The sequence below is a fragment of the Barbus barbus genome (assembly GCF_936440315.1).
Source record: "Barbus barbus genome assembly, chromosome: 4".
Lineage (NCBI taxonomy): Eukaryota > Metazoa > Chordata > Actinopteri > Cypriniformes > Cyprinidae > Barbus > Barbus barbus.
In genome coordinates this window covers 2,519,803-2,546,251 of record NC_136732.1, presented here as the reverse complement: position 1 = coordinate 2,546,251, position 26,449 = coordinate 2,519,803, and the positions used below count along the sequence as shown (strand labels likewise).

Below are 26,449 nucleotides of genomic sequence, written 5' to 3'. Positions count from 1 at the left end.
GGTTTATGCTGGTTTAGGCTGGTATAGTGCTGGTCTAGCTGGTGGACCAGCATATCCATGCTGTTCTTAAGCAAAATGGAGCTGGTGATGCCTGGTTCAATTGCTGAAACAGAATTAATTCAACCAAAGTCAATGGCCAAGTGCCCAACTAAAGTGAACACTAATCCCCATAATGGTAACATACTTTAGCAACCATTGTGCATGTACCATATGAAAGACAAAAACCCAAAATGGTTTGCAATAAGTGAATATGGTAATTATGCTTTTGCAGCTGTTTAATCATCCTCTGGTGATATTGGTTTCATCTAAGGCTTTGTGGCTGTAAGTAGTTGTTGTGTTTCTGCTCACCTCTTCACTTTTTTCTGTTCCTGTTGTTCCTCTTATCCTCAGTGATTCTGCTTTTTAACTGCAGGTGTCATCACTAATGCTCAGCCATCACTTGTAGAGTGAATCTACTTTATTTTACTATCTACAACAGTGTTACTTTTACTGTCTATAGATGAGGATCATATGAAAACTGGGCAGTGTTTGTTTAACAATGGGGATTTTGCAGTGTAAACTTTAGGCTTGCTGCGATAGAGGTGGTGGCAGTGATACCGTTGTTAAGCCTCAACACCGGTTATGTCACTTGCCCGCCGTGGCAACAGTGGGGGACGCTACAATTTAGACTCGTCTGACCAGAGGATGGATGACCAGAAGTTCGGATCTCTATCTAGGTGATCCCTCGCAAAGTGCCAGATGTGCAGCCCCATGTCTCTGGGTAACTCCCCACATTGTAGGTGGGGGGAGTGAATAACCAACACTCTCTCCACCTTCAATACCACGACTGAGGTGAGACCCTTGAGCAAGGCACCGAACCCCCAACTGCTCCCCGGGCGCCGCAGCATTGGCTGCCCACTGCTCCGGGTGTGTGTGTTCACGGTGTGTGTGTGTTCACTACTGTGTGTGTGCATGGGTTAAATGCACAGCACAAATTCTGAGTATGGGTCACCATACTTGGCCACGTATCACTTCACTTTCACTTAAGATATGCCAGTCTAAACATGAAACAGCCAGAAGACGAAAATGAGAGCAGACTGTGTGCAAATATTGAGTGATTTTAAAAAAAGTCTTGAGCTTGAATAGACAAATTCACACAAAAATTGCCAACATGCTTGTTCGTCATATATATACAATGTGGTTGTAAACACTGAATAGTTGTAATACGTTTATTTTTATATATATTATGGGTTTAACGGTTCAAATTATTCACAGTTCAGTTTGTATCACGATTTTAGAGTGCCAGTTTCGGTATGGTAACTTTAGTTTTTAGGTACAGAAATGTAATAAAGTAATCAAAAGTAAAATAACATTGGATATGTGACTGTATAAATTGAAGTTCAATCCTTATTTAAGATACAAAAGCTATGTAATCATGAGCAGTGAGCGATTTCCATGTCTTTTGTTAACATTAAAAACACAGACAGCAGGTATAAAGCCTGCTTATCACTTTAAGACGATGCACAGTTCCAGTACACTGATGTACACTCAACCGAGTATGTGTGCTAGGATATTTACCCAAACCAGATGGGCAGTATTTCAAGTACATGTATTTGAAATACATATTTAATTACTAAATACCTATTTTGTCATTTGTATTTTGCTGGACAAAAAAAAACAAAAGTAATGTGTAATTAAATATTTTTGTATTTGAAATACTCAAAATACATAATCAAGTAGGCCTAGATCTTTTTTTCTCAGATAATCCAATATCTTTCTTTAAACACACACACAAAAACACTATTTATAAATGCATTTAACACACCAAGCTTCTTATTTACATGTCCTTGCATTTGTACATAACACACCTGTACACACAAATACCAAATAATTTGTATATTGTGGTCTTTCAAAAAAAAAAAAAAATTATTATTTGCAATTTACTTATTTTATTTTTAATATCTGTGTTTTATCTTGTCACCGTCATTCTGTTTGTGCTGTGGAAGCCTCCAGTAAACATACCTGGCAATAAAGCTCTTTCTTCACCTGTGTTAATAGTACTACCAACTATACCCTATCATAATTTTTGGCTATATGCAAGTGAATCATGTCCTCTCGGATCCGGGTTAGTTCACCCCCCAAAAATCAGTTGTTTATAGGGCCTTTCGCACCGCAGGAACCTTTTCATAGTACCCCAACTAATTGTGGAACTACCCAGTTCTTGGCGTGTTCGCACCGTGGGAACTAGGAACTGTTGTAGTTCCAGGAACTCCGTTTGGAGGAACTAAATTAGCTTCTACTTCAGAGTAGGGTCTAAAACAGTTCCATAGGAACTATCGTGATGTAAGTGTATGCTGATTGGCTAAATGCGTACGAAAACGCCCTCACCCGCCATGATTTAAAACACTGTGTAAACACATACTGTGTAAGCATTGTATCATACTGAGAGCATTTATAAACGGCATTTACCTGAAGACTTCGTCTACGGCGTTTTGTGCTTCTATCAGCCTCGATGAAATGCAACGCTGCAAATTATCGTAAGAGATTCTTTAGTCCTCCTTTCCGTTCTTTCAATCGCTTGACGTATACGTCGAAATTCCATGTCCATTATTGTGAAACCCGTGAGACACAACAAAAACACAGCTCCGATCACAGCATCCTCCTGTTGTTAACGTTGTTCTTCTTTGTTTACGTTGTTGTACAAGTGACGGCGCTGTTGACTTGCTTACGTCACTTCTTAGTACCCGCTGTCGGTGCAAATACAACCTTTTAAATGCTACTGGGAAAAAGTTCACACAAAATTGTCCCAGTACTTTAGTACTGTACTTTCAGTTCTGGAACTAAAGCAGTGCGATAGGCCCTAATACTCACCCTTGTGTCATTCCACTCCTGTAAGACCCAGTGGTGGAGGTACCGAATTACAGCTACTCTGTAATTAAGTACTTTTTCAGGTACTTGTTTATTATAGTGCAAGGAAGCCTGTTCAAATGCTGTTTGGTTCCAAAACGCGATAAACGCCATTTTTTCTCAAATAAAAATAAAAATTGAGTGTCCGCCAAAATCAGTATTGTATCTGGACGGTATTGAAAAGTCCATTTTTAATTTTACGCAAAATGAGATATCCGCCGAGTTATTCTGTCAGGTTGAAACTCTGCAGAATGCGATAAATCCGCTCAGCCAATCACAGCGCACCATTCCACGCACTGTAGAACAGGGGTTTTCAACCTTTTAGGACATGCGCCCTATGTTTAGTGCCTGTAGGATAAGATTAGTAGGCTATTGACCAAGTTCTTTCAGGCAGAATCTCACACAGGCTCATATTGTAGTTATTTTCAGAACATCACTGGACAACATATGTGAATATATATATATACTTTTACCACATAAAACTTTTTTCGTTTTCTGTACATTTTTTTATGCACTATATACAGGACTTTTATTTTGTTGTACTGGTCTGACGTCATAACCTCGCGCCACGATCCGACTGAAGACAGGTTTGTGTTTTAGTCATTTAAAATGTTTAAATCGATACCCTTTGGAGCAATTTCATAGTTTTCAATTAGCGATGTAAAATTAATTATTTAATGTAATACTGTAGTGCTGCTTCCAACATGTATGAGCGTTATTTTGTGATTAAAACACATCCACACATCTGTAACAGAAAAGTGCGGCTCTCTTTGCTTCATTTATCAGTTTATAATAAACACGAATCGATGAGCATACGATCCCTCCTAAACTCGATGTGACATTAGTAATGTTCAACTCTATTTAGGGCAGATAGTAGTGAAGGAGAAACCGAGCTTTTAGAAAATCAGACTCAATTGAATCAATTGCTTCGGGAAATGATTCAGTGACTCGGTTCGTTTGAATCACCGCGCGCTGAGACATACACAATATAAACACAAACATGTGTAACTCTTACAAACCTGTGTTTAACAAGTGTACAGACAAACATCTGATATAATACATGTTATATACAAATACCAACTATATCAATCATTACCTAATAATGAGCTTTCTAGATTATTTGTAATTTTTAGGCCATTAACTCAACTTTGACTGAGTCCCTCATCAGTGCGCGGACTCCTGAACTGAGCTGATTGAGATTGTTTGTCATCTTAAATGTCACAGAGGGTCCAAACACAGAAAAACAGAAGTAACTGAGATCCACGAGACACTATTATAAAGATGGAGTTTATTAAGGAGGAGATTGAAGACGTGAAGATTGAAGAAGTGTTCAGTCTGAAACAAGAAGATACTGAGGAGCAAACAGGTTGGTTTTCATTCTCAAAGCTGCTGAAATCACTCATTTGATCCTTAATAAAGTGTCCAGCTCTGCAGAAATGAATGACATGTTACACATTAAATTAGAAAATATAATACAGAAGTAGCTGAAACAAAACAATTTAGTTTAACATTGAACAAAATGTTACTTCTGAACTGAAAAACCTTTATTCCTTGAAATAAGAATCCACCTTACCTTAGAATATAAAGAATCATATCCTGAAGGGAGGTTTATTATGATCACAGGCGCAATATTTTAAACATCATATAACAATTCTCATTGTTTATGCACCATATTTCGATTCTCCCAACTTCATGTTCAACTTCAGATGATGTTACTGTTTAATTATGATTGTAAAGGCTTAGGTTTTCTGGCTGGAGATTTCAATTGTATAATGAATGCATCTTTAGACAAATCCTCATCTGCAAATGTATCTTAAAGTCCCCATGAAATCAAAATGAAAGTTTTTTGAGTGTTAGTAATAATATGTTGGTCTTAAGGTTATCTGTAAGCCAGTGTGCTCCAGAACAGTGACAAAATTTGCATTTAGAAGATATAAGCGTTCAAAGCTTGCAGTTCGTCACTTCTTTTTGACGTCACCTCGTACTTTATCTTCTCATCAAATCGTCTGACCAATCAAATGTTCTCTACAATCCTAAGCGCCCGCCCCCTAGACAGCATTTTTCAGCCTTGATCGCATGGAGTGGATCATATGTGCGAGTCGGCATATATTAAACACTTTTAAAACTACACAGCCTCATATGATCACTATTTTGTTTTACTAAGAGTTTCATATTGAATCTAGGGGGTAATCTATTAGACTGTGGCCGTCAAATACGGCTTTACTGAGCTCAGCGGCTCTGGCCCGAGAAGATATAAATAAAACGCTATTGGCTATTTTAAAAGGGGGCTGGGGCTACTCAATATATCCCGCCCTGTCTTCCTGTTTCAGGTGGAATTACATCACCACATAGAATAGTGCTGCTTGTTTCATGGCACTTCAGGGGACCTTCATTAATTTATGCTCAGATACTGGTTTGATAGATGTATAGCGCCAATTAAACCCTAAAGTGAGAGATTATACATTATTATACAAGATTATACAAAATTTGGTAATTCTGTATGTTGTCTGAGCGTTGGCATCCTCTGAGGTCCTCTGAGGGGTTGGCATCATCTTTTCTCAGGTGTTCGGTCATCTCAGATCATTTAAGGGTTGGATCCAGACTGAATCTTCTGTAATTCCTAGTTACCACGGGATGTTAATCAACAGAGAAACAAATAGAGACATAATTAGCGTAGCTGCTGTTCCATCTAAGCAAAAATGATTTGTTCAACCCAAGCTAAAGAATAATAATAATGTACATTTGATCAGATATAACTGCAGTACAAGATTATAAGATGCATTATGTGAATGCTTGGCTAAAGAGATGTGTCTTTAATCTAGATTTAAACAGAGAGAGTGTGTCTGAACCCCGAACGTTATCAGGAAGGCTATTCCAGAGTTTGGGAGCCAAATGTGAAAAAGCTCTACCTCCTTTAGTGGACTTTGCTATTCTAGGTACTACCAAAAGTCCAGAGTTTTGTGACCTTAGGGAGCGGGTTGGATTGTAGCGTGGTAGAAGACAAGTTAGGTACGCAGGAGCTAAACCATTTAGGGCCTTATAGGCAAGTAATAATATTTTGTAAATGATACGGAACTGAATAGGTAGCCAGTGCAGAGACTGTAAAATTGGGGTAATATGATCATATTTTCTTGACCTGGTAAGAACTCTAGCCGCTGCATTTTGGACTATCTGTAGCTTGTTTATTGAAGATGCAGGACAACCAGCTAGCAGTGCATTACAATAGTCCAATCTAGAGGTCATGAATGCATCAACTAGCTTTTCTGCATCAGAAACAGGTAGCATGTTTCGAAGCTTGGCAATGTTTCTAAGATGGAAGAATGCTGTTTTTGTAACATGGGAAATATGATTTTCAAATGACAAGTTGCTGTCAAATATAACACCCAGATTTTTTACTTTAGAGGACGTAACAGTACATCCGTCTAGTTGCAAATTATAATCCAAGAGATTCTGTGTACTGTTTATTGGTCCAATGAGTATTATCTCTGTCTTATCTGAATTTAGTAGGAGGAAATTATTGGTCATCCAATCTTTTACATTTTTTACACAATCTATTATCTTAGTTTAGAAGTTTCATCTGGTCTTGTTGAGATATATAGTTGAGTATCATCAGCATAACAATGAAAACTTATCCCGTGTTTTCTAATAATATTACCAAGAGGTAACATGTATATTGAAAATAGCAGAGGACCTAGGACAGATCCTTGTGGTACTCCATACTTTACTGGTGATAATTGTGATGACTCTCCTTTTAAATGAACAAAGTGGTAGCGATCGGACAGGTAGGATCTAAACCATCTTAAAGCCTGCCCTTGAATACCAGTATAGTTTTGTAATCGATCTATGAGTATATCATGGTCTATAGTGTCGAATGCAGCACTAAGATCAAGTAATACTAGTAATGAGATGCAGCCTGGGTCTGAAGCAAGAAGCAAGTCATTTGTAATTTTAACAAGTGCAGATTCTGTACTATGGTGAGGCCTGAAACCTGACTGAAATTCTTCATAGAGATAATTTTTTTTTGCAAGAAGGAGCACAATTGAGCAGGCAACTTTTTCTAAAATTTTAGACATAAACGGAAGATTTGAAATGGGTCTGTAATTAATCGGATATGCTCTACCCTGGCAGCTTTTAGAGCCTGTCTATAGCTGGACATACTGTTTTTCCACACAATTCTAAAAACCTCCGAGTTAGTTTTTCTCCATTTGCGCTCAAGATTACGAGTTTCTTTCTTGAGAGAATGGGTATAACTGTTGTACCATGGCGCAGTACGTTTTTCTCTACGAGAAACGAGAAGATAGTGCCCATGTTGCTAGTCATTTCGTCTAGTTCATGCGTATTTATGGATACACAGAGCAGTTGAGATAAATTAGGCAGGTTATTTGTGAATCTGTCTTTGGTGGCTGGAACAATAGTTCTGCCCGGACGATAACGCGGAGCCATATAACTAATATCAGTAATGCGCAGCATGCACGATACAAGGAAATGATCAGTAACATCATCACTTTGAGGTACAATATCTATATCGGTAAGATCAAGTCCATGCGATATAATTAAATCTAGCGTATGATTAAAATGATGAGTGGGCCCGGTGACGTTTTGCTTGACTCCGAGAGAGTTTATTAGGTCAGTAAACGTAAGTCCTAACGCATCATTTGTATTATCAACGTGAATGTTAAAATCTCCGACAATTAGCAGTTTATCAACATTAACTAATAGATCTGAGAGGAAATCTGCAAATGCTTTTAGGAAATCTGTATATGGCCCTGGCGGTCTATACACAGTAGCCAGAGCAAGAGATAGGAGAGATTTCTTTTGCATATCTAACAGTGTAACATTGAGCAGAAGTATTTCAAATGAGTTAAACCTCCTGTATCCTGTTTTCTGAGTAACATTGAGAATATCACTATATATTGTTGCAACACCGCCGCCACGACCAGTCTGACGGGGCTCATGTTTATAACAGTAGCTTGGTGGAGTAGACTCATTTAGACCAAAATATTCATTTGGTTTCAGCCAGGTAGAGTACATCAAATTTATTATCTGTGATCATTTCATTTACAATACCTGCTTTGGGTGCGAGCGATTTAATATTTAGGAGCCCAAGCTTTAAAAATAGTTTTTGTTCATTTATTTTGTGTTTTTCTGGTTTAATCACGATCATATTTTTTCTAGATCCTGCATTAAATTTATATTTTGACCTCGCTAATCGAGGAACACACAGTCTGTATAGATTGGACAACGCAAGTACTGATATCATTTAACAAACGTGGGTAGAACAAAAGTCATCATAACAGTTATTTGAGAATTGGCTTACTAGTCAGATGGAGCGTAGCGTCCTGGAGATGTTGTCCGACAGGAGTTCCGCTCCGACTCTGCTGGGGTGCAGGCCATCAGCACGAAAAAGCCTAGGACGCTCCCAGAAAATATTCCAATTATTAACAAAGAGCAGTTTCTGTTCTTTACACCATGACAATAACCATTCGTTTAAAGCAAACAGTCTACTGAACCTTTCGTGTCCTTGTCGATACGTGGGAAGCGGTCCTGATGCGATGATCGTCGCCGCGGGCGATGTGCTGCGTACCGTCTCGATCAGGCTCCTGTAGTCCCTCTTCAGTGTCTCCGTCTGCCGCAGCTTGGTGTCGTTAACCCCCGCGTGCAGCACGACAGCACCGATGCTCTCATCACCCTTCAGGATCGCGGGTATCTGCGCAGAAACATCGAGAACACGAGCACCGGGGAAACAGTGAGTGTGCACTCTACCTTCAGCTAACGTAGCAGGGACGTGCCGACGAAGCCTTTGTTTTTTAACCCTCTCATTTTTGGCTAAAAATGTATTCTACTGAAGTGATCTATGCCTCAGGTTCCAACTGTTACTATGTAGATATTCCAGCTGTCGGCCTTTGGCTGCGTTTACACTTGGCATTAACATGCGACCTGTATCCTGATGTTGTCCACATACACATTGAAAAGACAAGTGTAAACGCAGCGTGCCCTGCTCCCGAGGTAGTCGAGGACGCATTGTGATCCGATCTCAGTGTAATGTAAACGCAATCCAGCCATCGTATCTGCATTCGCAGGTCGGCGTCACGCAAAACCCCGCCCCACCTCTCTCCCGAACTGTCAGAAGAACAGAGCGCTAGTGAGACTCGTACATTTATTTTGATTTGTAAAATGTCCTGGGACTGAAAATAGTTTTCAAAAGAAAACCCACCAATTCAGGTCGACTTTGCACTGGAGCCGTCCTCTGCAGTATTTAAATATTGCGCGGGTAATACAGATCTGAATCGTTATCCAGATCAGTTGAAGTGTAAGTGCGCTGATTGACTGATCATCCAATCTGAAAAACTTGTAGCTGCTGTAAATGTGAAGACAGTAGTCTTAAATAAATGAAATGGAAAAATCCTAATGAAATAACTCAGAGCAGCTGGAGATGATCATTCATAGCGGAAATCAAGGCGCCTTATATGTGATGTTAAATGTTTCTGCAGATTTGTAGTTTTACTATAACATTTCACTTGAGCATAACAAATCAAGCATATTGCTTTGTTCTTGTCAACAGTATCTCCGCCATGATAAGCACTGAATGAATGACAGATGTTGTTGTAACATCGTGCAAGGTAAATAAGAGGGTGACATCTAGTGGAGAAGACTAATGATAAGATTCACATTAATCAGATCTTGTGTTAAATGCTTGCTGAAATAAATACCCGAAAAGATCGATTCACTGCTTTTGAGAATCGGTATTGGATCGACGTCAAATAAAAAAAACAATTAATCGATTCATACAGCTCCGGGTGTCATAATTGTTACAAAAACACATTGATTCGCTACAGGAGGTCTTCATTCACCCCGCATTGTGATTATGTGTGCTATGTGACATTAAACCGGGATTAAATTGAATATGTTTCTTTCCGCTTTAGACCTGATGCCACTGAAAGAAGAGAGGCAAGATCTCAATGATATGGAGGAAAAGGATCAATATGAGAAACCTCATCAGTTCATGACTGGAGAAAAAGATTTTAGCGACTCAAAGATTGAAAAGACGTCCTCACAAAACAAAGGAACTAGAAACATTAAAGGCCACGTGAAAGTGCAAACTGGAAAGAGCCCTTTCACTTGTCAACAGTGTGGAAGAAGTTTCAGTCACAAAAAAACCCTTAACAGGCACATGAAAATTCACACCGGAGTGACGCCTTTCACCTGCCAACAGTGTGGAAGAAGTTTCAATGAAAAAAAAAGCCTTAACAGGCACATGAATATTCACACCGGAGTGAAGCCGTTCTCCTGCCAACAGTGTGGAAAGACATTCTGTGATAGAAGAAATCTTAATGCCCACATGAGTGTTCACACTGGACAGTGCCCGTACACCTGCAAACAGTGTGGAAGGAGTTTTACACTGAAAGGAAATCTTAAGACTCACATGAGAACTCACACTGGAGAAAAGCCATTCACATGTGATCAGTGTGAAAAGAGTTTCACAAACAAAAAAAACCTTAATGTCCACATGCAATATCATACTATCAGATTTAAACAAAACCTTAACCATTATATTACGTTTCACACAAGAGAGGGGGTTTTTATATGTCATCAGTGTAGAAGGAGTTTCAAAGACGGCAAATGCCTTAAGAATCATGTAATAACTCACGCTGGAGAGAAGCCTTTCATGTGCGATCACTGTGGAAAGACTTGCTCAAACAAAGCAAACCTTGAGAATCACGTAAGAGTTCACACTGGAGAGAAGCCATTCATCTGCTCTCAGTGTGGAAAGAGTTTCCCGAGCAAAGGAAACCTTAAGATTCACATAAGAGTTCACACTGGAGAGAAGCCTTACAAGTGTCTTCAGTGTGAGAAGAGCTTCATGTACCACACAGGCTTGAAACGTCATTTACAGACTTACGCCTGTTTCACACCACAAGCGTGAGCTTCACGTCAGCGTCATGCAGCTGCAGACTCCTGAGAGTATTCACTAGGGATGTGCGGGTCTAGTCAACTAAACGATACAGCTCCTACTAGTGGACCCTGAAAACAATAGTCGGTTACACGAGAGAGAGAAAAAAATACCGTCATTTTAATGTTACTATTAAAACATTTTACGTTAGCTTAGAGACTAAAAGCCAGCAAATGTCAATCACACCATTCACTACAACCCGCCACCGCTACGATCCCGTCCGCACCGACCAAAATTGTTAATACAAGTCACATGCGAGTAAACTGTCCTCTCATTGGTCAAAGTTACACGGTTTATTTTCTGGGATTACACTCAGCTGTCAGGATGGAACAACTACAGCTTCGCGGTCTTATTGTTGTTTTTTGTAGCTGTCGTTATATTAATTTATCATTTTAATCAGGAGTCCAGGATTCGTCGGGAAAACATTAAAATGCACCTACCACGAAGAGCATTAAGACGGCATTATAAAATGAAAAGGCACGCTTTGATTTTGAATGGCGAAGACGTGCTCACCCACAGACATTGTCTAACGTTATTGCTTTTCACTGAACTTACGTATTACGCATTATACAGTGTGATATAGCCTGGTCCGTTGGATCGGATTGCTTTCTCACTACAACCGAAACGCTCCAGAGTTCATTTTCAATCAAGCCGAGACCACCTCGTTCATGCAATCTCAGACCAATTGTTTTGGCGCGGATCCGAGCGCGATTTCCGTGTTCACATATACCCAAACAAACCGAGCTAAGTGGGGAAACGCGGTTCTGAAACAACGGGCCAGGTGTGAAAGCACCCTAAAAGCCGTTTTAATGCTGTTCCTTGATAAACGTTCCTATTGTTTTTGACTTGTGTTTTAATATGTTGGCTAGATGAAGAATTGTGTCAGTCTATTGCCCCTTGTGCTTGCGGTGTGAAACTAGCGGGGTCAGCGGCATCACCGGCGGTGTCCTGCTCTGCTAGCCGCCGCATGCCTCTAATAGTGTCTGCCAGACACAGGTAGTCTTTCCAGGGTTCAAAGCTCTGACTTTTCGACTCCATTTAGACTATGGCATTCGTGACAGAACCGTGAAGCACGAGCTGAGCACGTGTGGGTTTTAAAGGGCAGACATCACGGCAGGAGACCAATTAGGACACAAAGAGTTTGCCAAGTGTCCTCTGAAACGAAAACGAGAGGCGATTGAAAGAAACCGGCTTAGCTGCTTCTCCACTGCACACGACATTCGGACACGACTGTCACATTTCTCCCCCTAGTGGCAGTCGCACAGAGCTTTCAAACTGGTCGTGCAGCAACCGCTACCTCGGCATATTCACCATGGTAAAATTAATGTAATACAACGTAAATAATGATTTAATAATTATAAAATAACTATTTCTGCCATTCTTCTTTAAACTCTATTTTTGTAAAATTGTGCTTTAGAATAATTATGTTAAAGTGAATAAAATATTGGTAATACTAACCTTACGCTCATAGTTTTTAATAGAATGCATCACATCTGGTCGGGCCGTCGCATACGGTCTAGCTGCAGAACTTCAAATATTTTAACCCACCCGAAGCTCGAATCGGATCTGAGTTTCCCGCATACACAAATGATCTGAACGCCACGCAGCTCCTTGTGAAATAGTAAAGCAACAGAAAATGTGTGTGTGTGTGTGTGTGTGTGTGTGTGTGAAATTAAGGCTCTGTTCACACTACAGCTGAATGTGGGCTACATCTGATTGTCCACTTTCACGACCAATTCTTTTATTTGCATCTTTTACTTCTTTATACTTCAGCTAACTTTTATTACAAATAAAAGGACATAAACTTATAATGAACTCTGCACTGGTATAATTTGATTTCAATGATTACGTAAACATATGTTGTCAGTCTGTATATGGCAGATAAAAAATAAAAAAACATATTTCAGCAGCATAATTCACCAGAGGAGGGCATTCAAACATATATTTTAAATGCATATATTAACCGAATGTTGATAAAAGGCAATCTTTGAGTTTCATGATTGTTGCATGTTTTTGTTGCCCTACTAATGGTTTCATTTGTTTTACAAAACATTTTATATTTAGTGATAAACTAATAATTTTCTATAAATGGTTTCTGCACTTTTGTCTTTCAGGCAGAATCTCACACAGGATCATATCTTTCACTGGTAGTTATTTTCAGAGCATCACTGGACAACATATTTGAAAACTTTACTACATTTAAAACTTTTTTTCGTTTTGTGTACATTTGTATGCACTATATACAGGACTTTTATTTTGTTGTACTGGCATGACGTCATAACCCCGCGCCGCGCTGTGATCCGACTGAAGACAGGTTTGTATTTTTAGTCATTTAAAATGTTTAAAGCGATATCCGTTGGAGCAATTTCATAGTTTTTAGTAAGCGATGTAATATTAATTGTTTAGTGTATTACTGCAGTGCTTCATCTAACATTCACGAGCGATAATTAGTGTGATATCTAGAAAAGTGCGCCTCACTTTGCTTCATTATCAGTTTATAATAAACACGAATCGATGAGCATACGATCCCTCCTAAATTCTGTGTGATATTAGTCATTTTCAACACTATTCAGGGCAGATAGTAGTGAAGGAGAAACCGAGCTTTTAGAAAATCAGACTCAATTGAATCAATTGCTTCGGGAAATGATTCAGTGACTCGGTTCGTTTGAATCACCGCGCGCTGAAGACACACAATATAAACACAAACACGTGTAACTCTTACAAATCTGTTTAACAAGCACTGACAAACATCTGATATAATACATGCTATCTACAGATGCCAGCTATATGTCAGGCTGGGGAGAGAGGTATTGTAATAATGTCAATTATGCTCTAGTACACCCCCAAAACAAAGAGTATAATAGGACCCCTTGAATACCTAATAATGAACTTTCTAGATGATTTGTAATAGTTTGATTTCTTGTGCTAGTTTCCCACATGAAAAAATACTGTAGTGTTTCTGAACCATATTACAGTGAAGTACTTGAATGAATTTGTTGTGGTAATTCTATAGTTGCTGTGGTAATATAACAACTGCTGTAAACAAATTACTCATACTGTATTCTGTATATAAGTTTTCTACAGCTATAGGGTATACCATAGTACAATACACTACAGTTTACTGTAGTAAAAACTCAATTGTACTGCAGTATTTATTACAGTTCACTATAGTCAATACTACAGTATGCTGTCGCATTCATTAACAAAGTGTTGTAAATACTATAGTATACATGGTAAAATACACTTTACTATAGTATGATTCAAAAACACTAGTATTTACTATTGTATTTTTTATGTGGATTTGTTTTTTTTTAAATAAAAATCAGGGCATTTAAGGCCATCAACTCCCACTTTGACTGAGTCCCTCATCAGTGCTCTGGCTACTGAACTGAGCCGATTGAGATCGTTTGCTTGAATTGTTCTTTTTGTCATCTTAAATGTCACAGAGTGTCCAAACACACTGGTGAAAGTAACTGAGATCCACGAGACACTGTTATAAAGATGGCGTTTATTAAGGAGGAGATTGAAGACGTGAAGATTGAAGAAGTATTCAGTCTGAAACAAGAAGATACTGAGGAGCAAACAGGTTGGTTTTCATTCTCAAAGCTGCTGAACTCACTCATTTGATCCTTAATAAAGGGGTCGTCGGATGCAAAATTCACTTTTCAAGTTGTTTGATCATAAATGTGTTGGAAGTGTGTGTACACATCCATCCTATAATGATAAAAATACATCTAGTGTTTATTTTAAAATCCCCTTTCTCAAATCAGGCTGTTCTGAGATTCCTGTCAGAATGACGTAGTCCTGTGCAGACCGCTCCCACAATAGTAGATTGACAAGGCCGTCTTACCTTAGACCCATCCTGATTATCCTGATAATAATAGATTATCCTGAGTGAGCTGTAAACTGTCCGACCGCCATTATGTCGACTCTGGTGCAGGGGAAGACAAGATGTCTCAGATTAAGCGATTGAGGCGTTTTGTTGTTGGATGTAATAATGAACATAGCAGTCGTCATTTACTCCCGACATCTGAGCCGCTGAAGACACAGAGGATTAATGTTACTTTCGTTTTTAAGTGAATGCGCTGATCCCCAATTTGCCTAAATACGTCTTATGTTCGGACAAATCATTCGTGATCCAGCTTCACCTACAGAAGATGTGCGTATAAGGGTTTTTATGAATCTTTGCAAATTGCCTTTTCTAATAATGTGCTAGTTAGCCAGTTTCACAGCTGGAGTTTAAAGTCTGCTCGTCACGGAAGAGAGGGGCGGAGTCCGCAGAGCTCATTAGCCTTTAACCCTCAAAGACCGAGACAGCTGCCCGCGGCTAAAAATAACTATTGTTCTTAAATGTGAAATAAGTTTTGAACCGCTAATCCTATTTGAATGCTTTAAAAAGCATCGGAAAGCAGAGATTCTCCGCTTTTCAGAGAGAGATTGTCTCATTTGGATATTCCGTAGCGTATGTGATTACGTCTTCACATTTTGACAACATTGATTGATCTGAAGAAACCAATGCATTTCGTTCCTCTGAGCCAAACAGAAATGATTGTTGACGCTTAGTCCCACCCCCGTGCCCAGATTGGTTCAAACTGTCACATATTCAACCAATAAACAGGTTTTGGTTTTTTTGAACCGTTTAGCGTGTTTCTTTGGAAATCAGAGCAAATGCAAAGTGGAAGTAAAGTGTGTCGTGCGTGCATGAAAACAAACATACAATAACACATTTGCATGAGAACACTCTCTGAAAAAGGCCGGAAAAACACAGGATAGAGCACTTTGGCATAAAACAAAAACAAGGATGAAAAAGTGTTCAAAAGATTACTTACAGTGTTCGTAGTACGACACTTACATTTACATTTATTCATTTAGCTGACGCTTTTATCCAAAGCGACTTACAATTGCTATATATGTCAGAGGTCGCACGCCTCTGGAGCAACTAGGGGTTAAGTGTCTTGCTCAGGGACACAATGGTGTCTCACAGTGGATTCGAACCCGGGTCTCTCACACCAAAGGCATGTGTCTTATCCACTGCGCCATCAACACCCCTACACTTTATAGAAGTATTAACGAAACTTGCAGAGATAGTTTCCTCATGTGGTGGATGAAGCATCATGTTAATTTATGCACGAAGGGGAACCGAATGGGGCGTAGCTAAGCCCTGCAACAACGTCTGATTGGGACAGTCACACTTGGGATGGACCAAATCGGCTCTTTTAAAACCAAGTGACAAAAGGAACTCATGGCTTGAACTGCTGGAACCGCCAAACAGCTCGAACCGCTGAAATGCCTACTCCAACATGCGACTAGCATTCTTGCCATCCAGAATCCTCAAACACTTGAAGCTTCGTTACTCTGCAGAAATCTTCAAAGTCCTGCAAACTCAGACTCCCTCCAGGCAACCAACCATTCACCACCGAGGGCTTTCCCAAAAAGACGCCATCCAAACGACACATCGGCAACCAATCAGAAGCGCCGGGATTCTCTGAGACAAGCCATCGAGAAAACCCCGCACAGCTTTCACCAAAACGCAAGTAAAACGAACCAAGCTTCATCTCTTGCTGAACTGGTGCGAATTGATCTTAAGCAGTAAAGATAAGACAAATCTCTGCTTTTGTGATTTTCTCAGGTTGCGATCTAAGAACTAGTAACAAGTACTAGAATTTTGGGACTTCCTCCCAACTCAGTAACTCTCATCTTCAGGATTGTGTATGTGTCTGTGTGTGTGTTTTCAGTAGGTTTAGTTGATGTATTAGAGTAGCAAATAAACTTTGTTTCATTCTAAAGAAGCATTGTCTTGTGTTGTGTATTTTAAAGCAAAACTTTTGCCCAGCTCTTGTTACTGTCACGAATCTGGTCTATGAACTTCTGTTTACTCACCACCAGAGGTCACTCGCTCACCACATTGACTCTTGCACCACACTACTGTTGCACTTCACCTCAAACGACAATTTCCATAATCCATTGCACTGACGACACACAGCTGATTGCACTGAATTTTTTACCGGTATATTGGCAAGATATCGCCCACCCCTACCATCCATCATAAAAAGTGCGCCATACGTCTACCAGGGGGTTAATAAAGGCCTTCTGGTCATTGCCAGTAGCCTCGTGGTTAGTGCGCCGACATACAGCACAACTGTGCTCACGACGACCCGAGTTCGAATCGTGGCTCGTGGTTCTTTGCCACGCGCGCTCCCCTCTCTCTTCGCTTTCCTGTCTACTCTACACTGTCCTGTCCAAATAAAGGCATAAAAAAGGACATTAATAATTCTTTAATAAAAATAAAAGGCCTTCTGAAGTTAGGTCCTTGTACGGGAAATGCACCCCAGAAGAACAGAAATAAAACATTTCTCTCGATTAAACAGACCATAAGATCATTGTGATAGTGGCAGGCTAAAATAAAGCACTACAAATAACTTTTTAACTACAAATTAACTTTTTTAAATACATTTGTCACAACTTACAAGGTCCATTTTTTTTCCCAGTAACAACTGAGAAATGTGTCCAAATGTCAGACCTGCCTTGTTTTGCTTTTATATAGAGATGCACCGATTGCAATTCACCGATTTTCTTTTTTTTTTTTTTTGTAAGTGTGACCTGCCAAAAACGATTTTGCCGATCCAGATTTTCTTTCTAAAAACTATACTCGACAGCATATCCAATTTTTTGTTACATAATAAAAAATTGTTAAAAATTACAATTCCCCCAATGTGGACAAAGTTACAGATGTACTCTCACTTAAACTCTCAAAATAAGGTGCTCTGTCCAGGCCGATCATGTGAAATCCGGCTGATTCCGGTCCCTGGATAGTCGATCGGTGCATCTCTTCTTTTATATAATAAAAACCTGCTTTAATCTTCTTCTCAACTTCATTCATTCGTTTACTCCATCGTTCTTGTTAAATCCCGGGACCTGTAAAGGTAAATCCGCCTGCTCCCATGAGATTTGTGTTGAGACCTGCAGGATCCCAGTCCCAAAGCAGTCCCCTATTGGGTTTTTATGTTTTGTTTTATTTTATCAGGGGCTTTGATGACTACCAGCTTGAAAGAATTTGGGACGTGTCCAAAAGAAAAAAAAGTTAACTATTTAAAATATAAGGTTACAGTAACTTTGTGGGTATAGGATCTAGCAGACACGTGGTTGTGTTTGATGCTTTACATGTGTACTTTTTTTGTTGCAATGTGTCATGAAACCGGGGTTAAATTGAATATGCTTCTTTCTGCTTTAGACCTGATGCCACTGAAAGAGGAGAGTCAAGATCTCAATAATATGGAAGAAAATGATCAATACGAGAAACCTCATCAGTTCATGACTGGAGAAAAAGATTTTAACGACTCAAAGATTGAAAAGACATCCTCACAAAACAAAGGAACTAGAGACATTAAAGGCCACGTGAAAGTTGAAACTGGAAAGAGCCCTTTCACTTGCCAGCAGTGTGGAAGAAGTTTCAGTCTCAAAAAAACCCTTAACAGGCACATGAAAATTCACACCGGAGCAAAGCCTTTCGCCTGCCAACAGTGTGGAAAGAGATTCTCTGATAGAACAAACCTTAACGCTCACATGAGTGTTCACACTGGAGAGAAACCTTTCACCTGCTCTCAGTGTGGAAATAGTTTTACACAGAAAAAACATCTTAATGCCCACATGAGTCTTCACACTGGACAGTGCCTATACACCTGCAAACTGTGTGGAAAGAGTTTCTCACAAAAAGGAAATCTTAAGACTCACATGAGAACTCACACTGGAGAAAAGCCATTCACATGTGATCAGTGTGAAAAGAGTTTCACACACAAAAAAAACCTTAATGTCCACATGCAATATCATACTATCAGATTAAAAAAACAACTTAACCATTCCATTCACACAAGAGAGAGGGGTTTTATATGTCAGCAGTGTAGAAGGAGTTTCAAAGACAGGATATGCCTTAAGAATCATGTAATAACTCACGCTGGAGAGAAGCCTTTCATGTGCGATCACTGTGGAAAGAACTGTGCAAACGAAGCAAGCCTTGAGAATCACGTACGAGTTCACACTGGAGAGAAGCCATTCATCTGCTCTCAGTGTGGAAAGAGTTTCCCGTACAAAGGAAACCTTAAGATTCACATAAGAGTTCACACCAGAGAGAGGCCTTACAAGTGTGTCCAGTGTGAGAAGAGCTTCATGTATCACTCAGGCTTGAAACATCATTTACAGACTTATGCACACCGCAAGCGTGAGCTTCACGTCAGCGTCACTGCAGCTGCAGACTCCTGAGAGTATTCACACTGGAAGCATTTGTATAGCATCACAGCAGTGGCTCCAAAGCTGCATATTTCTTTACAAAGACAGCTATGTTTTTATATTTGATATTCTTATTTACACTGCACACGTCTGCAGCGCGTTACGGCTCCGACACGGCTTTCTGAAGCGACTCTCCGCGCTGCATCACTAAAGATAGGCGCCTATATATTTGACGGAAAATAATAATAATAATTGTCTTGCTGTCGTCAAAGGCCTCAGCATTATATCTCTGACTTTGAACACAATACTGTCTCTATCGGCACAACCCTAAATTGAAGGTTGTGATGACGCTTCGTTTCCTTGCCATAATGTATTCTCTTGAAAATTATTTATAGTTAAATGTGTGTTGAATGTAAACTTCTATTAGGAATTTAACCATTTAATGTGAATTTATCTGAAATGCGTATGTCGTTATCCAAAATCCCGTTTGTGGCACAGCAAAGTGTTGTGAATCATCTCTAAGACTGAGACTTAAGATTTACACTTACGCTTAAATTACAACTGAGATGCTTGATAACTAACTTACTTTTAAGATTTTTTTACACTTAAGTCAATTCTTAGCAGTGTTCTTGAGAGTAATTCATAGAGGCTTGATAAATACGGGCCCCGGACTGCAGTCAGGCCAATTTAGCACCCGGACTCTGTCTGTCTTTAAAGCAATTGGTAGCAAAATTTTGAAAGAAATAGTACAGCACCTTAAATCATCAACCTGCTATCTTGACTCACTTCCCACATCGTTTTTCAAAAATGTGCTTAACTGTTTAGAAGCTGATCTCTTAGAAGTGGTGAATGCCTCACTTCTTTCTGGGACTTTTCCAAACTCCCTGAAAACTGCAGTTGTTAAACCCCTTCTGAAAAAGCGCAATCTTGATAACACCATGTTTAGCAACTTTAGACCAATATCAAATCTTCCTTTCATAGGTAAGATTATTGAAAAGGTAGTTTTTAATCAGCTGAACAACTACTTAAACTCAAATGGATACCTGGGCAATTTTCAATCTGGTTTCCGAGCGCATCAAAGCACAGAGACAGCACTCATTAAGATAATAAATGATATTCGCGTCAATTCTGATTCTGGCAAAATATCAGTGCTGGTACTACTAGATCTTAGTGCTGCGTTTGACACTGTCGATCATAACATACTTCTAGAGAGACTGGGAAACTGGGTCAGGCTTTCTGGGATGGCACTCAAATGGTTCAGGTCATGCTTAGAAGGGAGAGGTTATTATGCGAGTATAGGAGAGCATAAGTCTAAGTGGAAGGCCATGACATGTGGAGTCCCACAAGGCTCAATTCTTGCACCGCTCTTGTTTAGCCTGTATATGCTCCCACTAAGTCAGATAAGGCGGAAGAACCAAATTGCCTATCATAGCTATGCTGATGATACCCAGATTTACCTAGCCTTATCTCCAAATGACTACAGCCCCATTGACTCCCTCTGCCAATGCATTGATGAAATTAACAGTTGGATGTGCCAGAACTTTCTTCAGTTAAACAAGGAGAAAACTGAAATCATTGCATTTGGAAACAAAGATGAAGTTCTCAAGGTGAATGCATACCTTGACTCTAGGGGTCAAACAACTAAAAATCAAGTCAGAAATCTTGGGGTGATTCTGGAGACAGACCTTAGTTTCAGTAGTCGTGTCAAAGCAGTAACTAAATCAGCATACTATCATCTCAAAAACATTGCAAGAATTAGATGTTTTGTTTCCAGTCAAGACTTGGAGAAACTTGTTCATGCCTTTATCACCAGCAGGGTGGATTACTGTAATGGTCTCCTCACCGGCCTTCCCAAGAAGACCATTAGACAACTGCAGCTCATCCAGAACACTGCTGCCAGGATTCTGACTAGAACCAGAAAATCTGAGCGTATCACACCAGTCCTCAGGTCCTTACACTGGCTTCCAGTTACATTTAGGATTGATTTTAAAGTACTTTTACTCGTTTGTAAGTCACTCAATGGCCTAGGACCTAAATACATTGCAGATATGCTCAATGAATATAAACCGAACAGACCACTCAGATCATTAGGATCAAGTCAGTTAGAAACACCAAGGGTTCACACAAAACAAGAGTCCGCTTTTAGCTATTATGCTGCCCACAGTTGGAACCAGCTTCTAGAAGAGATCGGATTTGCTAAAACATTAGCCACATTTAAATCAAGACTCAAAACTCCTCTATTTAGCTGTGCATTTGTTGAATGAGCGCTGTGCTACGTCCGAACCGACTGCACTGTATTTTATGTAATAATTTTCTGTTCTTAACTGTTTTAAATTCATTTTAAATCAATTTCTATATCATTTTAAAATTCCTTGTTTTTATTATTTTTTTAATTCTCTGGTTTTATTGCTGTGATTATTATTTTTAATGACTATTTCACTTTCTTTTATGTAAAGCACTTTGAATTACCACTGTGTATGAAATGTGCTATATAAATAAACTTGCCTTGCCTTACTACGAAGCCATGCTGTTGTAATAGCTGCAGCAATGTCCTGCTGAAATACACAAAGCCTTCCCTGAAATAGACGTGCCTTCCAAAACATGCAAGCTGCCCATACCGTATGCACTTATGCACCCCCATACCATCAGAGGTGCTGGCTTTTGAACTGAACGCTGACAACATGCTGGAAGTTCTCCCTCCTCTTTAGCCCGGAGGACAATGCGTCCATGATTTCCAACAATGTCAAATTTAGACTCATCTGACCATAGAACACATAGGACACTACGGTGCTTCTGGACCATGTTCACAAATGGCTTCCTTTTTGCAAGAGATTTAGTTGGCATCTGCAGATGGCATGGCAGATTGTGTTTACCAACAGTGGTTTCTGGAAGTATTCCTGGGCCCATTTAGTAATGTCAATGACAGAATGGGTGATGCAGTGTCGTCTGAGGGCTGAAGACCACGGGCATCCAACAAAGGTCTTCGGCCTTGTCCCTTACGCAGAGATTTCTCTAGTTTCTCTGAATCTTTTGATTATGTTATGCACTGTAGATGATGAGATTTGCAAAGCCTTTGCAATTTGACGTTGAGGAACGTTGTTTTTAAAGTATTCAATCTTTTTACGCACTTTCACAGATTGGAGAGCCTCTTCCCATCTCTAGTTCTGAGAGACTCTGCCTCTCTAAGACATCCCCTTTTATAGCTAATCACGTTACAGACCTGATGTCAATTAACTTAAGTAGTTGCTAGATGTTCTCCCAGCTGAATCTTTTCAAAATATCTTGCTTTTTCAGCCCTTTGTTACCTCCGTGCTAGGGCTGCACGATTATGACAAAAATCATAATTGTCGATTATTCCCTTGAGATTGTAATTGCGATTATTAATAACAATTATTTTGAACAGATTTATGCCATTGTTTGAAGCTGCATGCCATATTTTTATATAAAATATATATTTAAAAAAGGCTGAGAACACTTCCTGAACTTTTATTGCTTTTCTATAGCATTGAGCCTCAAATGTCAACTATACATTGGTTTGGTTTTTTCTTTAAAACAAAAAAAGGTAAAATTATGCATGATATAATGTTATACTAAAACTAAAAGAAAAATTGTCTACTAAAGCTATATATTTCATTTACAATTAAACAGACAACATTTCTAATTACAGTAACATTTTACAGTACAATTTATATTATCAGGGCTCCAGACTAGCACCTGATTTGGTAGCACTGAAAATGTAATATTACAAGTTTTGTCTCTTAGAAATACACATTAGAACAGGAGCTTGAGTTGGGATGCAGATGTACATTTGACAGTACTATTGTGAAAACTGTAACGGCCTCATCTTTTATATACAACCAAAAGTATAGATCTTAATTACCATGGTAAAAAAGTAGCCTAACTATATGGTTTTCTATGGTGTTAAAAACAGTAGCCTAAAGACATTGTCAATTACAAATCCACATCAACTGATATAATAATTAACACAATAATGTAATTATATTCCATTACTCCTTTAACATATTTAGTATATTATTAATATAATAATACTCAATATGAATATCCTACTTTTCTGCCACCGTACCATTGTTACTGTTAGTGTTACTACAGTAAAACTATGGTAAATGTGGGTGATTTTTGGATTGAAATGTCTTCTAACTGGATCGTTGTTGCACTGTTTCTGCATCAGTGTTGATGAGAATAACAGCTCCGATTTATTTGGCTTTAAACTAGTTTAAATTAAAGAGACGTGATTTGTTCTGGAGAACGCTGCGCTGAACTCGAGTGCTTACTGGATTTCACAGCGTTGTTTAGTGCGTGATCGCGACTGGTCACTGTAATAAACGCATGCGCTGTTTTCTTTTGAGGCGTGCAGATAAAAAGGTCAGTGTGGCGCGCAGTTCAAACTAGTACTGCTATTTTGTTCCGCTTTTGACACGTTTGTCGTTTAACATGTCTATCATGCACAACAGAGTGACAACGACTATCAGTCCGACAAAATGTCTTTTATCCAGTGTGTTTGAGTTTGTTAAACACCTCTTAAGCACACAGAATAATGCAAGAGGCCATTTCTAATTGTTTATTTTATTTAATCACAGCTTTGAACGATTATGTAATCGTGGCATCCATAATCGTAATCGCGATTAGTAATTCAATTAATTGTGCAGCTCTACCCCGTGCCAACTTTTTTAAGACCTGTAGCAGGCATCAAATTTGAAATGAGCTCATTTAGTTAATAAAAGTGTAAAATCTCTCAGTTTAAACATTTATGTTTTCTATTATAGAATAAAATATTGGATCACGTGATTTGAAAGTCTTTTATTTTTCATTTTATTCAAATTTAATAAACGTCCCAATATTTCCGGAATTCGGGTTGTAGTTAAACATGTATGGTAATGAATTTAATCATTTGTAAACAATTAGCGTAATCCCTGCCTATTAGGGGTGTATCGGTACTGTAGGACCTTATCGAACGGACACACAAAATAACTGCAGAACAGCACATTCCTTAGAAGGATTTGAGGAGCCATCTGCGGTCATAAGACTAGTTAATAATCAATCTCAGGCCGATTGTTTGGACCAGTTCCTGTTAGCGCTTCCTCTCGGTATCTACTGAAAACGGATGATAAAAAACTCAATTAAAAGACCACAACGATCTTTTGTATTAGGAATTGAAAAAGCTCTGTGTCACGATGCATGTTCAAGAGAAGATGTCAATGTTGTTGACTTGCCCAGAGGTCAGGATATTTTCAAGCATGAAAATGTTGAGCAGACCCTCCTGCTCAAATCGATGTGTCAGCTGTCATCACTGTATCAAGAACTTGGAAGAACTGCACACGACAGTACTCCTCATCTGTATTCGGACTGTAGGGCTGAGCTGGACCTGCGTGTCTTGTAGAAGGCCTTCTAAAATGTGGTACTTTTATCGCCTCAAGGTCCAGTGATGTTACCACCTCAGATGCCTGTGTGTAGAGCTCTCTGAAACTTTCACCTGATCTTTTGTTCTGAAAGCCATTTTTCACACACTCAACTGCACTTAGCATGCCTCCGACTGTTGCTCCTCTCGCTTGCAGTGAGGTGTTCAGGCCTTCAAGGCCTATCATGATGTCCTGTGCCAACAGCAGTCCAAGGACAGTGTTCCCTTTCTGGACACGCTCGTGAAGGCCATTGTCTTTGGAGGCAGTGTCATGTGTGCCGGATGATGCCATTTCCTCCAGTGCTGTCAAGACAGCTTCATATTGGGTGAGGACAGAATTAATGGCTGGTGTATGCACTGTCCATCTAGTTGGGCACAATGGTTTCAGTGTTGTATAGTAGCCAGATGTAGATTTTGCCACAGACTTAAAAATGGTTTTAAATTTGCCTGACTGGCCAAACATACAGCCCAGCTCATGTATCCATTGCAAAGAATCGCGAATTATTGGTGCGGCTGAACAGTCTGCTTGTGTGACCAAGTTCACACAGTGGGGGCCACAGTGAACAAAAGTGGCAAGTGGTTGCTCTCTGCGGATGTGAGCTTGTACACCTGACACATGCCCAGACATGTTTGCTGCTCCATCGTAGGTTTGACCATGCAGACTGGAAAGGGGAAGGTTTAGACGGAGGAGAACATCAGAAGCAATCATGCCTATTTGCTCACCAGTTGTAGAAGAAGCTTCATAAAGTCCAACAAACTCCTCTCTAGGTTCCAGGTCTGTGTCAACATAACGTATGCAGATAGACACTTGCTCAACACCACTGATGTCCTGCGTCCCATCCATTATTATTGAATACTGTGCAATTCCACGAATTATGGTGTTGCTCATTAAATTAATTATTTAATTTTGCATTGCAGGGCTTGTGTAGCAGTGATTGCGTTTGAGCCAGCTTGCCAGACCAGGATCAATCTCTGCCATGAGGAGGAGAAGCTGGTGGAAATTTCCTTCCTCTTGGTTGTGCCCCCTCAGAGGCAAGCCTTGTTGGGTCAGGTACTTAACAGCATTTACTTTTTTGACAAGTTTAACCTGGCCTCCTCTTGTGCCTTTGAAATGCTGCACAGTTGCACTTTTATTGATTTTTCAGAGTGTGTGAATGTGTTCACAGCAATGTTGTGAGCTTTGCTGTTTGTATGTCTCTCGAAAGCTTCTGGACCATGTTTCCAGTTCCTGAAACCCTGAGAGACGAATGCTTGCTCTGTATTTTTGGCCAGTGTGGATGTCTGTTCGGAAAAGGCATTGAAGCAGTAAAAACACACTACCCCTTTAAGTTCAGAGCAGTAGTGCAACCATGAGAAGCTCTTAAACCAGCTCTCCTGAAATCTAAGCATTTGGTTTGACAACTTCTGAACCTCAATGAATTTGGGATCAGGCTGAAATGGTTCAGTTGTTCTGTTCTATGGAAGGAGTTGGCTGTATTGATTGCTGCAACTTTGTGATCTCCACAGTCAAGTTTTGCCCTGCCTCACCCAAGCTATCAGCTGCCTGTCTCTAGATAGTTCATTAAATCTTTAGCAATTTTACTTGAGCATTGACGAATTCATATTTTGTAAATAGTTGTTATGTGTTACATAGTTAAGTGTTTTCTAATTATTTATAGCTATTTAAAAATGCAATATGAATTTAATTTATACATGACTAATTATAAATATGTGAATGATTTTCTATTTTGGGGGGGGGGGGGGGGGGGGTGTAAATAGTTTTAATAATCTAATTTATGTGAACTATGTAAAATGTTTATTGTAATATTAAAGTAAAAATATGTATTGCAACAAGATTTTTTTTCCCATAATTTTTTATTTAAAATGTATTTGTAGTCTACAATGTTAATACTGTATTTTAGTCTTACTCTTACCTCTACATTTTCTGCTCCCTGTTCTTGTTCTTTGTCAGTAGGCACATTTGTCTGATTCTG

General features: G+C 39.4%; 2 protein-coding genes across 2 annotated transcripts; both read left to right on the top strand.

The window, feature by feature from the left end:
- Positions 1-3,427: 3,427 nt before the first annotated feature.
- Positions 3,428-11,074, top strand: LOC306866914 (uncharacterized protein). The gene is made up of 3 exons (XM_079412352.1): positions 3,428-3,473; positions 4,111-4,252; positions 9,810-11,074. Exons 2-3 carry the CDS (start codon positions 4,168-4,170, stop codon positions 10,808-10,810), a joined length of 1,086 nt encoding a protein of 361 aa, XP_079268478.1. The 5' UTR covers positions 3,428-3,473; positions 4,111-4,167; the 3' UTR covers positions 10,811-11,074.
- A 2,024-nt stretch (positions 11,075-13,098) lies between these two features.
- Positions 13,099-21,578, top strand: LOC306866899 (uncharacterized protein). The gene is made up of 3 exons (XM_079412324.1): positions 13,099-13,151; positions 14,284-14,423; positions 18,069-21,578. Exons 2-3 carry the CDS (start codon positions 14,339-14,341, stop codon positions 19,091-19,093), a joined length of 1,110 nt encoding a protein of 369 aa, XP_079268450.1. The 5' UTR covers positions 13,099-13,151; positions 14,284-14,338; the 3' UTR covers positions 19,094-21,578.
- The last annotated feature ends 4,871 nt before the right edge of the window (positions 21,579-26,449 follow it).

What these genes read in the sequence shown, in the direction of transcription:
- LOC306866914 (XM_079412352.1), top strand. Translation starts at nt 4,168, where the DNA reads ATGGAGTTTATTAAGGAGGAGATTGAAGACGTGAAGATTGAAGAAGTG. An exon ending in AGATACTGAGGAGCAAACAG is followed by an intron (nt 4,253 to 9,809) that starts GTTGGTTTTCAT and finishes TTTCCGCTTTAG; the next exon opens with ACCTGATGCCACTGAAAGAA.
- LOC306866899 (XM_079412324.1), top strand. Translation starts at nt 14,339, where the DNA reads ATGGCGTTTATTAAGGAGGAGATTGAAGACGTGAAGATTGAAGAAGTA. An exon ending in AGATACTGAGGAGCAAACAG is followed by an intron (nt 14,424 to 18,068) that starts GTTGGTTTTCAT and finishes TTTCTGCTTTAG; the next exon opens with ACCTGATGCCACTGAAAGAG.